Here is a 15,809-nt window from a genome sequence, read left to right on the forward strand (position 1 = left end):
TACTACCTCAATTTTCTGACCCTCTTTATGAAGTTTCATGGAACAGAACGAGCAGCACAGCCTGGAAATCAGTTGGAGGGGATCTCTCTGCTCTGTACATAGAACCCAGTTGGCAGATGCCTGACATTGTAGTTGACGTGCCCCTTGATTTCATTAATTTGGAGAGGGCTTGCAGGATGGCAGGACAGCACAATATGAACACCTTCTGGATTAATGAAAAATTCTGATTATCAAAGCTAGTTTGTGGAAACCTGTAATGCAGCACTTGATTACTGAACTGTCTTTGAACTGAAAAGATACAGAGGAGCTTGAGAGCTTGAACAAGAAAATGATGCAAAACTCATGAAAATAGACATCAGCCACATAGAAGAGTTTTTTCCTTTCTCTCTCTCAAAAGAAATAGCTACAGGACAGTCAAGACCAAAGGATCCTCTATGTTTTCTGTGCCATTTTGAAATACCCTAAATTACAGTGTCATTTTCTCTTTCAAATAGAAATCAATGCCTGTTAATTCACTTCTGATGATCCTAATAGTGTGCTTCACTGTCATTAATTATAAATCTGTCAGCCTTTTCTGTGGTACAACCCTTAACACCAGCAGTTTGATACATGCAATTAAACTGCTCAGTTTTACAACTTAGAAAACAAATAACAACAAACGGTGATCTGCATGACCTAACACTCTGCAGTAAAATATGGGATCCCTGGAAAATTTAGTTTGGACTGACTTATCAAGCCATTGTCACAGTACAACATCCATAGTTCATTACTCATTTCTAGAACCATTTCCACCAAGTCCTTTGCCACAGTAGTCTCATTCATACAGATTAACCTCGTGACCTGACAGTCATTTTCAGTCCTTGTTGTTCATTGCCATAGACAGCTATTACTCTTGGGTGACTGATAGAAACACTTGTGATTGTTGTACTCTTCTGTGCATCAGCCCAGGCTTTTAGAAACCCAGCTCTTCTCTAAATCTGTACTTGCAACAGTCGTGCATGCAAACCATGACAGTTAGCACCTGAAACCTGCATGCTTTACAGATCTATTGGACACAGGTACAGACACACACCCCAGAATGCACCAAACGCATGCAAAAGGGTTTGCTGCCAGTACAAAAGCAGAGCTGGGTAACCTCTATGGCCAACTGCTTTACTGTATTTCAAAGCATCTCAAGTAGTTCAGCATTTTCTATGCTGAAATAATTACCCCTTCACATGGGATTCCTCACAGTGTCAGAGGAACTACAGATTCCTGGACACACAGGGAAAACCCAAGTGCCAGCAGCGATCCTACACCAGCTCCGCTCCAGACCAAAGTAGAGCAGCTCCTCCTCTAAACTACAGCAGTGGACGGTGACCTGTAAAGGCTGTGCCTTCATAGGTACCCTGAGTTTAGCATAGACGGCCATGCCCACACAAACCGGGCACACTACTCTCTGCTCATTTTGCATCTTAGGAGGTCTCTCTCTGCTAAACACATCTCCCAGAAGAAAAGATTTAACTAAGGTACAAGGACCTGCTACAAAGTCCCCTTGGATACAAAGATCCCAATTAAGCTTCTAGTTCTGCATCAGAAAAAAAAAAAGAAGAAACACCTCCAAAACAACCAAGAATTTCCCAAAGCAAAACTTTAATCAAAATCTAAGAGACTGTACTTACTGTTCTCAGAGATCTCATCAAGTTCAATGACATTTCTGTTTGAGGAAAGATGGGATATGGATTTGATCCATTATGATTAACTCTCATTTTTCTTCTTGTGCTCATTCAGTTGAGGTGACAGATTTCAAAATGAATAGATAAATGCAGCTGGGCATAAAGACAAAGTCTGTCACCCACTTCTCACCTCATGGCCAAGAGGAGTATTTTGCATATCAGTAATTTGCAGGATGCAGAATAGTGAATAGATGCCCTGTTAGGTTTAGCCAACTAAACCCCATCTTCTGTAGAATGTAATATGGAATGTAATTCATTGAATGTATTTCAATGAATTTCAATGAATGTAATAGGAATTCTGCGTTTTGACAAGTATGGCTTTCTAAAGCAGAAGATGATCTGAGTTTGATGATGTATGTAGGAACATATGGGCACTCTTCTGAAGCCGTATTTGTTTCAAAATTCTCCAGTGTATTTCATCATGTTCTCGTAATGTTTCTTCCTTCTACCTTCTGTGGTATTTCCCTGGACCACTTTGCACAGATGCAATATGCTTTCCCTAAGAATATAGGCCAGCTTGTGAGGAAAGCTGGAATAATTACAGTAGCTTTTGGCTTGTTCAACGTGGCTATGCAAGTTTTGTCTATCTGATAACAATATAAAAGTATCTCTTTGTTACTTTTTGCTGCTCCTTTAATTGATTCTGCTGCAAATAAGAACACTATTTTAGAGAGTATTCTTTTTCATGTTACATCTATGAAGTCAGAGACTTTGATTAGAAGAACTCTTTTGCTGAAGTTACCATGAGATCTGCCTAATGCCTTCAACTTTTTCTCTGTATCATGGTTCATGAAAACAGTTTCTCCACTGTTTTCATGAACCGTTTCAGACGACTTTCACTCATACATATGCCAGGATGACAAAAGACCAGAGAGGTAAGAAAAACAGATAGGCATGGGAGTGCAACCGGAAAAGGTCCCATGTTGTATAAGCCAGGTGCTTTTGTACCATGGAGCACATTCTACATGAAGGCATGACATTGTTGATGTATCCCATCTTCTGTGCTGTATGTATGTAGGTATGACGGTCCTGTATCATATTCTTCTCTGCTCCTTCTGTACAATCATCTCTAAGCATTTGCATCTGAATTCTAGTGATTTTTTTCATCAGCGCTGAAAGAACAGGACCAAAGCTTTGATAACAGTTGTTTTCAGGTGCTGTGCCACTGTATTAACCTGGGAGCGCTATCCACTCTAAATCCAGGCTAGTCTGTGTCCACTGAAGAAGCAGCCTTAGAAAGGCTGGTTTCCATTAATTAATAAATTATCCCTGGTTATTTTACTGGCTGAGGACAATGAACCTTATCCCAATACTTACCAGAAATCCATTAGTTTTTCCAATAAGTTGGATGGAATTTCACTGGTAAAGATAATAGATTCTATTTTATCTTCCTTCTTATGAAGGAAGTGAATCTATATGGATTCCCTGGGAAGTTTTCACTTTTGGAGTGGAAAATATTCAACAGTTGTAGCTGGGTTGAAATAATATGACTGAAAATTACCCCACACAAATAATCAATGCCAAAGACATTGCTCATCAGTAGAGATGACAGTGCACTGGTAAGTCTGAAGGGTAAACATGGTTCTGCAGTTATTTCTTTCAGAGCACTCATGAAATATGAGAACTGGCTTATACTGACATAACTGAAAGTAAAACATTACGATTGGTGTAATTAGTGCCAGTTGCTTATATAAAGCAAATAGTATTACAAAATCTCACATGTGGTGACTTGGTATTGTTATCACAGAATTTCTTACCTTTTCATTTTGCTTTAGCTTCAATTTTAAGTAAGAGAAAATTTTAAATAAATTTAAAGTGAATTTTAAGGAAATTCATCCCCTTGTAAACTGGTGTAACTGCTATTGAAGTACAGTACAGATGTCTCTATGACACGTAAAAATGCAGTCCCTAAAGGCAGTGGCTCACAATGAAGGTTTTCTCTGTAAAGCTCCACCTTTTACAGAATCATAACTTAGTCACTTGCAAAAATGTCTGCCTCCAGAAGAAAAATGACTTGGAAGCCACAGGTCAGAGGCAATATAAAATGGCCTTTTAAAATTCCCTGTCATCAGCTATGTCTTAAAACAAATAGTTATTTTTTAGAAAATGTTAAATGAAATATGACATCAATTTTTGTTTACTAAAACATAATACAAATTCTCCAAGAAGACTAAAGTACAGTTTATTAGAAACAAGGAAAGAGAAGGAACAGAAAGAGAAATTTATCTTGTTTGGTACCAGCAATTGAATTTTTTGACAGCTGTTAGTCAATGGAAAGAACTAGAACTTCATTTGTCTCTACAATACTAGACTATATTCCTTCAAGCACAAAGATGTTTTTAATTAAGAAATGCCCACTGCATTTTTACTGCTTCTGGGGGCAGAAGCATTTTCTGGCATTTGCTCATGCTTTGGGTAGCAAGGCTTTATTCTAGGGGCTGTTTTTGGTTGATGTTTGCCCCAGTGCTGCTTAGAAGATCCCAAAGGCTCATTTAACGTGTCCTCTAGATTTAGGCTGTTAGCAATGACTTGTATGAGGTATTCCAAAATGATCACCTGCTGATCACCAAGTTCATTCCAGTTCCTAAGCAATTTCTGATAAAGCGGACAGTCTATATCATGTTCTTCACATTAATCTAAAATGTTTTAAAGATTGCAGGCTCTTGTAAGATAATTGCAGTTAAGTTTTTTGGGATGTGCAAAGTATAGGGTAAGATTCTAGTGGAATTATCTCTTTAGTCAATTTAATGAGGAAAACCTAGATTAATGACAACCTGGCTTCAGCATGAACAACCAATTGCTAAACAAGAACAAGTCTTTTGAAGGCTAAGGATATGGCAGATTGATTCAGTAATGAGTACAGAAACTTGTTTTTCCAGTATACAAAGGGAACATTAAGCTATAACTCAATCCTCCAATCTTTTTTTATAAAAATAGGCCCATTAACCTCAGTGAGGATCCTCACATGACTTAAGTTTTCAGGTACTAGCCTTCAACAGGTTTTTAATTATTTTTCTGCCTATTTTTAATTACTACAAAAATCAAACTGTAGAAACGAATTTTTCTTTTAATGGAGAAAATGACAGGTGGTTTACTCTCCCTGTGTTATAACTCCTGCCCATTAGGCCTGTCTGTGATAGGAGTCAAGTTCTGTAAATTAGTCCATATTATTAAGCCATCCCCCTAAATGAGACCTAGTATCTAATTGTACATGTATTTTGGAAAAAAAATGTGGTGGATAGTTTAGAGATTCCATGAACATTCCACTTGGCCTGCTTTAGAGATGATCAGCATGGTAATGGAGAAACAAGTATGCAGGTATGACTGACGAGTCATAACAGTGACTTTCCTGGAGTTGTACTCTGCTACTACCTTCAAGAAATTTTCTTCCTCATTTGTTCTGTTTTTAGAAGGGAAAAGCCTTGGAGGATAAAGATGTTTGCTGCTACTGATGAGTAATGTCAACATTCTTGGTATTAACAGAATTTTAATTTTATCAACGTTGTGGAGCCATGTATGTCGACAGTGCACCGGTGCATAAGAACTTAACTGACAAGGCAGCGTTATTTAATGGACATAAAAAACCACCATTTGCTTGTATATGTCAAGCATCAGTAGAATCTGTGCTCAAACTCTGCACTGACAGACACCTAGTCAAGCCTGCCTGTGAGCATGCACGTGCCTCAATGTCCCAAGTGTTTTAAAAACAGTGCTCACCAATCTGGGAGGCCTGTCTCCGCAGTGTTCTGGAAGCTCTGTGTCCCTTCTTCTTTAAAAACATCTGGCTTCCTGAGGGCAAAGGAAGCAGAAGGGGTATAATAAAGAGCCAGGGAAGGAGAGAGGCTCCTGGGGTGAAAGGGATGCTCTGTGCCCAGCTGTGTCCCCCTTGGCGGCTCTGAATATTCAAAATCATCATGGAAAATGCTTCCTCCCTGCAGGGCCAGACAACGGGAAAGAAAGGGAGTGCAGGGGAACACCCTTCTGTTATAGCTTGGACAGGCTTCTCACAAAGATGAAGAGTGAAGTTATGAGGGATTCAGGCTCAACTGGGCATGCCAACAATGCGTAGTTCATCTTTCCTTGCAGAGCCTATAAAGAAACTTCTTTACTTTTGACTTCCAGACGAAGCAAAATGACGCATTAAATACCTTGACATTTTGGAAGGAGGACCACAGATAATGAGAAAATACTTGGAGATGGGCCCCACTGAAACATTTTTATTCATACTTTCTATCTTCTTATTTGGGAAATGGGTCTCAAGGCATATTAAATGTCACCTTCTTGACTACAAGGGGGAAACGGCTGTATTTATCCTAATTTTATATCTCCATAGTCAATAAAGATGCCACTTCATTCATGAGAAGCTTCATACCCAGCTGCCCTGCTCCAAGAGGCAGGATTAGAAAAAATGTCCAAAACTGAGAATGTTACTGCTATCAGGACCTTATTTAAAACAATTAATATTTTGCTATGAATTCCTATTTTATGAAGACAGCATTTCCTTTTACATATACTTATTCCAAGTCAGTTTCACTGGGAAGAAATAATTTTTAGATAGTGTCCTTTGTAACAGAAATATGAAATAAGCTGAAATGTGTTTTTATACTCTTAAATGTAGGACAATTAAATGTAAAAAAATCTTCATTTGACATGAAGATTTGTAAATATCTCTCTTAAAAAAGACTGAAATAAGATGTTCAAGGTTGAAATGGACCAGGTCATGAATCATCATTGTGCAACCTTTGAGCTCTTTCTTCTTTTCAGCCGGCTGGACTGTTAAAAATTACAAAGTCAACCTCCCTCCCCAGATTGCTCAGTCGATCTTGCATGTAGCAGCTGCACTCTATCACTGCAAAGGTCACTTCTGGGCACACATGGATCCTGCCTGACTGAGGAAAGTGAGAAGACCGGGCCAGTGCACCTGCACTATTGTTATACCGTTACTCATGCACACAGACACTGCTAGCGTGAAATCTAAAATCCTCTTTATCACCCTGTAAATCCATGCCTGGGTTTTCCTCATAGGTCATCACAGAAAGGGTCTGTCAGATCAGATGCATACTGATGTTGTTTGAAAGTCATGGAAAAATACTAAAACTATTCAGGTTGTAAGTTTAGATGTCCATTTCTTTCTGGCAGTTTTCCCAAGATAGCCATTTCCTAAAATGGCTTCAGTCCCTCATTTGTTCTTCTTTTCGTTACCAGAGAACAAAGTCAGTCTTTGCTGAAACAGGGTCATTGTGTCAGGAAGTGACATACAAAAGACTTTCAGATTTCGTTAAGTGATCCCAGCTTCTGGTTTACTCATCAACCTTGCAGACGGCAGTCTCAAAAACCGAGAACTTTTTCCAGCAAGGTTCTAAACTCTGAGAGTACTCTCGCTCCCACAGCATTCTCCTCCAAGAAGGCAGACTGAAACTACAGATTTTTCTAAATGACACAATGAGTTACAGAGGTAAGGAAATCAAAAGCATCTTGTTGAAATTTCCAGAAAGTTTCAAATTCATTTGAGCATCACATATTAAAATAGTCAAAGCTCTGATTGGCATTCTGTCTTTATAGGTCACTGTTGCTGTGTTATTTCTGCTGGTAATGGTCTTCTGAGTTTGTGCTTCTACTACACATTGTCCATTAATATAACTTCTCTGAAGTAAGAGTTAAGAGATTATTTTGACCAGGAGAAATAATTTTGGTAATTTTGTCTGATTTCGTATCTAATAGTCTGGGAACCTCCCTAAGCTTGCTTCTGTTTAACTGTAGATCACATTTAAATAAATATCCAATCTTGCTTTGAAATGAGTATCTATCAAAGCATTTGATATGGTTTTCTAATGACAATTACTTTCACTGCTAAAATTATGTCTTATTTACAGTTTGAATTAGTCTAACTTTAATATCTAGCCATTGCTGCTGAAATAGGAGCTTTATTCAAAGTTTATTCTCCGGTATTATTGGAATGTAATCAAGTCATCTTGTAAGAATATCTTTGTTGAACTAAACAGCATGAATTCTGATACAGTTGGAGTATATGGTCCATCTTTCAACCACTTAAAAAATTTAATGGTTCTCCTCTGAATTCTCTACAATATACTGTTCATGTCTTGTCCTGGGAATATAAAGGTAAGGTCAAAAATAACCTTCTAATTTTACAGGAGACTTAGCCCTTTATAAATATGCTAGAACTTGTATTTAGCAGATTACTCACTGATTCTCAAATCTTCTCCTAAATCTTTACTTCTCAAGATATAATCCTCCATCGTGTAAATTTTACTTACATTCTTTAGTCCTAGATATGTCAATTCATACTTGGCTGTATTAATAATATACTAATAACCAGTTTTCTAAATGATTCATATTGTTGACACAATGACCCATCTTCAACATTCACCTCTTCTTTCATCTTTCTGTATCTACTGCCTTTATTAGTTCTAATTATTTTCTTCTAGGGTATTAATAGTAAAATTTCAATCCTCAAAAATTTCTCAGTGACCTGGGAACCCAAATTCCTATATATGATCTAGATATGAAGGAGGCTGAAAGTAATTTCACTGAGTATTTTGGCTCCTAGAGGGTGAAGTTCTCTTGTAAACAGAACTTATGTCTCCAAGTATTTTTTAAAAAGTTAACACATGCCTCAATAATAGACTACAGTAGTTTTTATTTCCCTCCAAGAAATACTCTGTTTTGAAATATAGGAGGACTTTCATAATATTCTGTTCTCTTTATTATTTGCTGCTTAGTGTCATGTTCTACTACTGGGCTGTGATTCTATAAATGCTAATTCAGGAAGAAGTCCATACTTGTGTTGAGGACAATTATGAGAATGACACACTGTTGTGCATTAGCTTTGCACCTGTCACCTCTGCAGCATGAAATTTTATTACCTGTCACACTATGTAGTTTGCTACTGGTACAGAAGATCCCCTGGGACTTGCACTGTCCTGCTTCCCAAGTTCTTTTTTTCACCTCTGTTTTGGCTCAAGTGTTTCTGTGTGTTTTCTGAATATGTGCATTAGATGAGATGACTTGTCACATAGGACAACTTATCTGAAGTTTGCCCTAATGATTATCAAGAGTTGTGACAGATATTAAACATTTCTGCTTGAAAGGAGAATATTATTCTTGACAAGGCGCAATGAAAGAGAGGACCTCCATATCTGACTCACCTTCAAACCGTTACCCAGTGTCCCTGGATTCATTAGCCTATGATCACATCTTATAACACCATCATTCTTTGAGCAGGTCTAGAACTGAAGTTACTTTAGCAAAAAACTATTTGATTTTGATAGCTATTGATAAGGCCTTTTCTCTAACAAGCCTTTTTTGTCCGTCACTTGTTAAATGATACTACTACTACTAATTCTGTCCACAGTGTATTTGACTGTACCCAAGTCAGACATTAAACTGGTGCAGGGAGAGGCAAGGATTCTGTGGCTGAATTCTGCCTGTACCTCATATTCTAACTCATATGATGACATATGTCAAGTTGATATTGCATGAGAAATTTTAGAGTTTGAGCAGATTCCCTGGGTCTTCTCCCGCCACTCCAGATGTTCCATCTGAATTATAATACCGATAATTACATGTAACCCACACAAGTTCAAAAGATATAAACCTCTTTTTGGGTGGCAAACATAGAATTCAAGCAGACTAAATCCTTGAAAAAGATCTTGGTATCTCTTCCAAGACATGAAGAACCTTTCAAAACCTTTATTTTCAGGATATATCATACAGTAATGCTCTCACAATAGCAAAGGTGATTTCTAATAGGTTTGTCCAATGTTTGACATAGGAGCTCCGTCAAACAATATGTCATAAAAGACAGGTATAGAAATGAGAAAGTATCACTTCTAATGTAGAAGAGCTCTTAATATGCTGCTGATTTTATAAATATTCTGATAAATTTTTGAAGCAACTGAACAGATAAGGTGAATTTCCTAGATTTTTCTCTGAAATACAGAGAGATTCTTTTTCTCTTCCTTATAAAATCACAGGCTCATAAATGAAAATGCAGCTGGAAGCAAGTAATATTATACATGTCTGAGAAAAATGATAAGGTAGTTAGAAAATAGGGAAAATAATGCAGAGAAGGGGAAAATGCACTCATGTAAACAAAAGAAAAAACAGAGGAAATTGAATTAATTACATATGTGATCAAAATTCTTTAGAAAGTTTAATAAGGGAGTCTCTCATAGAAGGAGAACTGTCAAAATGGAAGATGGCTTTCTAAAACAGAGGCCCAAGCTATAGCAGATTTTCCTAGGGCTAAATTTTACAGCCTTAAATAAACACTGGATACAAAGAACAACACAAATGAAAATCAGACACAAAAATATCCTGATAACTAAATTAATAGAGTTCTACAGATAAGATCAGAAATATAACTCTTGTTTTTATCAATGGTTTCCAAAGGACCAAATAATTTCACAGATTATAAACAAAGGAAATGAAATTAGAAGCCTTTTAAATGTGGTCTTATTGTATGAGACAACACGCAAAAGTACACTGGAATACCAGTTTTAACTGGCCAGTTTTTGCAATTTTTTAGCAAATGATTCTGTGATTCAGACAAAGATGTAAGACACAACAAAAAGAACAACATCAGAAGGGTTCTTCCTTTTTTTTTTTTTGTTTTGCATTTGTTTCTCATGTTTGGAGTAATTCTGGAAATGGGGTACCTTCCATTTCTACCCAGAGATTTGTGCTTTTCAAACAGCTTGGTTTTTACATGCTAAGAACACAAAGAGAGAAAATCTTGGTTTCTAGCCAGACATAACTTCAGCTGTATCACGTTTTCCAGATTTGTTCTTTTCTCCTATTGCTTGCTTGCTTCTAGGATTTTAACTGTAGATTTTATCTATGCGTTTTGGATTTGCTGTCTTTCATGTGAATATTAAGTCATATATAAAATTTGTGAATATAGAAACAAACAATGACAATCTCAGAAATTGTTAAAATGCTCCAAAAAGAAATAAAATACAAATATAGGCTAAGTGAGACTTGAGTGGCCAGTTCAAAATGTAACTTCATGGATGATCAATATGCAAAGGCATTTTTAAAGTGCCTGCTACTACTCTGCAGACATCCACAGACATTCCACATACTTCCCCATCCTTTCACATTCTCTGTTGGGATGTGTTTACGTGTATCACAGTCCTGGGCTTTGAAGCAGCTGGACAAGCTATTTTCTTACTTAAACATCCCTGAGTGATCCACGTACTGAAATGAAATATAGGAATACTTATTTCTAAGTTTGTCTTTGAAAATACTACTCTAAAACAATTCTCATGCCTGAATATTAGCTCTGTATATATGACTGCCAGAATTTCCATGCTTGTTACAAAAACTTGACTCGCTACAGCAACAGTAATACTCAGCTGTGCTCCCCATTAGCTGCTCTCTCAAACTCCATTCAGTGCTTCTGGTATACAGCAAGTGACACTCCCAGTAAAATGGAGCAAAAATTTACCCAATGTAAAATGTATAAACAAAAAGAAATAGGAAAAAAAAAGAATACAAACCCTAAATACAAAGTATGAGAAGGAGAAATATGTTACAATGATGCCTTCAAAGAAAAAGTTACAAGTTTGTAATTCTCTATTCTGAAGAGTATTGTTTGCCAGTATTTTTATTACATCTGTAGGTATTGCAGGCATATAAAATCTTTCCCTTTTTCAATGTCTAGATGCATATTATAGACACAAAATAAACTGCACATATACATGAGCACACACAAACACACAAAATCTATGGTTTAACTCTAGTAAACCATATAACAGACACTGAAGGGTGATTCATCTTTTCTATAAACACATTAACTAAAACATCAAAATTGTACCCTAAGATATCTCTCGTAAGTCTCTTGCATTTGTTCAAGTACCATGGTATTCCATCAAATCAGTCATGTTAGTTTGAAAGATCTATACTGAAATATCCACATGGCAACATTCTCTTTGTAGCTTTATTACATAATTAAATAATACCATACCTATTATCAAACTAATTTACATAATCTGATTTCCCCTTTGACTGAAACAGAACTGCAGATGCATTTTGTTGTAAATATATAGATTGGGCATGTGAGTGTAAGAAGAATGGCAGAAGACTTGCTCAGACAGAATCCTGATATCAGGTGGGGAAGATTCTTGGCTAAGTCAACAGTACTGAATTATTCTTTCAAAACTTACTGCAAAGTACAAAATCACTCTACAGTTGGAGGCTCATTATTTCTATTCTATGAGCTAAAGTAACTACCCTCTGCAGAAATGACTCCCCAAGCATGAAACCGAAAGTTTAAAAAGAACTCTTATTTCCTTTGCCAAGGTAATGCTATCTCAAGACACACAGAACATTTTAATAGTGAGGATTCAGAAGTATCAATCTCTTATAACTGAAAGCAAAGCTTCGGACACCTGTCTACTTTTGACTGATATATATGTGTGCTGCCTGGTTCTCAGCTAGCATCCAACAAGAAAAAAAGGGTCACAAAACATATTTGTAAAAAATATAGAAAAGTAAAATGTAGAAAAGTAAAAAAATTCTCTTAGGCCTTAAACCTCCCCAGAAAGACACTGAGCTGCTGGAGTGTGTCCAGAGAAGGGCAACGAAGGTGAAGGGTCTGGAGAACAAGTCTTGTGAGGAGCGGCTGAGGGAACTGGGGTTATTCAGCCTGGAGAAAAGGAGGCTGAGGGACTTTATCACTCTACAACTACCTGAAAGGAGGCTGTAGCAAGGCAGGGGTTGGTCTCTTTTCGCAAGTAACAAGTGACAGGATGAGAGGAAATGGCCTAAAGTTGTGCCAGGGATTTAGGATGGATATCAGGACAAATTTCTTCACCAAAAGGGGTGTCAAGGATTGGAAGAGGCGGCCCAGGGAAGTGGTTGAGTCACCATCCCTGGAGGTATTTAAAGGATGTGTAGATGTGGTGCTTAGGGACATGGTTTACTGGTGGACTTGACAGTGTTAGGTTTACAGACTCGATGATCTTAAAGGTCTTTTCCAACCTAAATGATTCTATGATTCTAAAATTGTTTACTATTTATTACTGAGAGCTTTCAAGATTAATTATCTTCACAGACACTCCATCCCCAGGAGGTCACAGAAAAAATTCCTGAAGGCAATGGACTACATAGTTACTAGTTTTGCACGGTGACCTTAAGTTAAACTCTCCATTTGATGGTGTTGACTTTACAGCAAATTTGAGACTATACCTATTTGGTTAAGGCAAGGCCATAAAGAACAAACAAGCTTTACACTCTCATTCTGCCAGAGAGGCTACCAGAAAGATGTTTAGGGAAAGGATCTCTTCCATTGGATTAACCCACTGTAAATGACAGTATGTAGGTTGATGTTGACAGTAACACTGATGACAGTATCAGTAACTTTCGGCCATGCAGACGGCAAAAAGTTCCACCTCCAATATTTTGTTGGAGAAAAACCCTGCCAACCCTTCTTTTATATAGAGATGGCTTTCAGGAGCTGATAGCCTTTTTGTGGATGTTTTTTTTTTTTTTCCTCAGATACATAAATCTATGACCTGATCTCTGGATATAATAGTTTTATTTGAGAACTTCACTACCTGTGTTTTAAAGTCTAAAAAGGTCCTTATAATATAGAAAACATTCTAGAGATCCAGGATTTATTTAGATACCATTCCTGGAATGGTCTCATGAGTTTAGACTCTGTTTGCATGAAATCTCCACGTGAAATTGGAAGCATTCCTGGGCAGGTTTTTGATATTTATTGCTATTTGGAACACCAATGGAGTTTCACTAGGCCAGAGAAGCAAAAAGGATGCCTGGATACAGAGAGAGTATCCAGAAGGGTTTGCTTTCCCTAAGATCACAACAACCACTGCATTTCCTGGAGCCACCATTCAGGTTGGTTCACATATTGTAGAACCACGCAGTGGCTGGCCCATTCATATACTTTCTGTCAAGCTAGTGATGTTTTGTATTGAATCCTGCACTAGGGAAGATGGGTTTTGAAATGAGCTATTCCCTAGCAGTAACCTTGTTTCCCTGCTTGGGAATTTTGTCATCAATCCATGTGAAATGTGGGTGCTGAAATCCACTATTTCCTTTTTTTTTTCTTTTTTATCTGGCCTCACTTTTACCTACCCACGAGGAATACCCTTTTTCTCAAACAGGTGGAGGTGAATTTGAACAACTCCCTATCAAACCAAGTCTGTCAGATGGTTTGATACCCAAAATGAGAAACAAGAAAGCCTGTTCGAAGCCTTTGGAGCTCAATAAGCTGAAGAAATATGTTACGCTGAGAAACTCAGGGCATGGATGACAGGCATTGCACTGTCTTACAAAGGACAAAAGACTGAACCCTTCAATCACTTATTCTAGAGCTCTCAACAGGAGACGTGACTTCACTGCCACTGGGAAACAAGAAGCAATCACTGTCAGATGAACAGAAAGACTGATCACAGGGTACTACTCTGTGGCAATCAAATAGGGAGACCAGTAACGGAAACGAAAATAAATTGATTCTTTTAAATTCTTTGACATATTTCTGGAAATGTTGAGCAATATCTAGCAGTCAGGCCTTCCCCAAAAGACTGTCACTTAGAATCTGACAAAACTCTATATTCTAAATTAACTTTAGCATGGAAAATAAACTCTGAGAGAAACTTCTCCCTTTATTGAGTTAGAAAAAAGTATAGTTGCTGTAGAATTGTCTCCTCTTACATAGAATCATAGAATGGTTAGAGTTGGAAGGGACCTTAAAGATCATCGAGTTCCAACCCCCCAACACCTCCCACTAGAGCAGGTTGCTCAAAGCCCCATCCAGCCTGGCCTTAAACACTTCCAGGGATGGGGCATCCACAGCTTCCCTGGGCAACCTGTTCCCGTGCCTCACCACCCTCACAGTAAAGAATTTCTTTCTGGTATCTAATCTAAATCTCCCCTCTTCCAATTTAAAACCATTACCCCTTGTCCTGTCACTACAATTCCTGACAAAGAGTCCTTCTCTGGCTCTCCTGTAGGCTCCCTTCAGATATTGGAGGGCTGACGTATTAAATACGGTGCTTGTGATGATACTGTAGCAATAAATTCAATTTGCAGCAGTAACAATGTTTCAACAAACAGAAGGCAAAACAAAATAAATGCCATTCAATAAAAATTTTATCAAATGATTCCTCTTAATATTAGAATAGACTTATTTAATTTTCTAATGAAAAGGGTAAAATACCTTCTCCAAGATATGCCCTGTCACAACACTCTGACACTTGCACTGAGTGACATTTTCTCTGGTATTTCTTTTTTCCATGGATGCCATAAAGTGCACCGCATGAATATGAAGTGACATCTTTACTAACATGTGGTACTTACTTATCTCCCACAATTCCCAAGTTGATTGTTGGATAGCCATGTTCTTGGATTGTAGCTAGAAGAGTTGAACGGTTACTGTCCCGAATCTTTCCTGGCAAGAGGTCATCTTCAGGATTCAGTAGCTATAAAACCGGAAACACTCTCAGTTAGTCTCCTTGGAATACTGTGCCTTCACACAAGTGTGAATTTTATTCTTCAGACTGGACAGGATATTCTCAGACAACTATCATAAAATATATGTGTAAAGTGATATAGTAAATTTAAATTAATAAGGTATGTAATGTGCTTGTTTAGTGCAATCTCCATGTTGCTTAATTTGTTTCTATTGGTTGATGTCTGCAAAAACCTTCTTTCTCCTTATGAGAGCCTGGCTTCTAATCTCAAACATTAGAAACCAAAACACATTTAAGTTTCCAAGTTATTGCTTCTATTTAAATGGTTTTAAAGGAACTTCATTGATGTTGCTAACCAGATTTAAAGGAATTAAAAGAAATTTTGAAGTTCATTGCCTACTTACCAATAAAGATGTTTTTTAAATACAACAATCTGTATCGGAATAATAGACAGAAGCTTAAAGCTTGGTTCTTGTATCAGTTAGTGTTTTGGATGAAAAAACATTTCTCTAAAGATAGTATCATGGCAATTGCCTTATATGTGTTACGTATTTTGGAAGTTAAACTACACTACATACATATGTAAACATATATTTTACATATATTAGGAATTATTTTCTAGTAGGACACAGAAGGA

The 15,809-nt window shown here is 37.3% G+C and overlaps 1 protein-coding gene across 8 annotated transcripts in view; it reads right to left on the reverse strand.

Annotated features, from left to right (window-relative positions):
• The window catches only part of GPHN (gephyrin), a 287,559-nt gene that overhangs the window by 14,745 nt on the left and 257,005 nt on the right, over nucleotides 1-15,809 (reverse strand). For all 8 annotated transcript variants that reach the window (XM_074149777.1, XM_074149781.1, XM_074149778.1 and 5 more), the window contains one exon: nucleotides 15,060-15,181. In XM_074149777.1, coding sequence (XP_074005878.1) covers nucleotides 15,060-15,181 — 122 coding nt within the window. The remainder of the gene's footprint in view (nucleotides 1-15,059; nucleotides 15,182-15,809) is intronic.

Source organism: Numenius arquata, chromosome 6, assembly GCF_964106895.1.
Source record: "Numenius arquata chromosome 6, bNumArq3.hap1.1, whole genome shotgun sequence".
NCBI classification, from domain to species: domain Eukaryota; kingdom Metazoa; phylum Chordata; class Aves; order Charadriiformes; family Scolopacidae; genus Numenius; species Numenius arquata.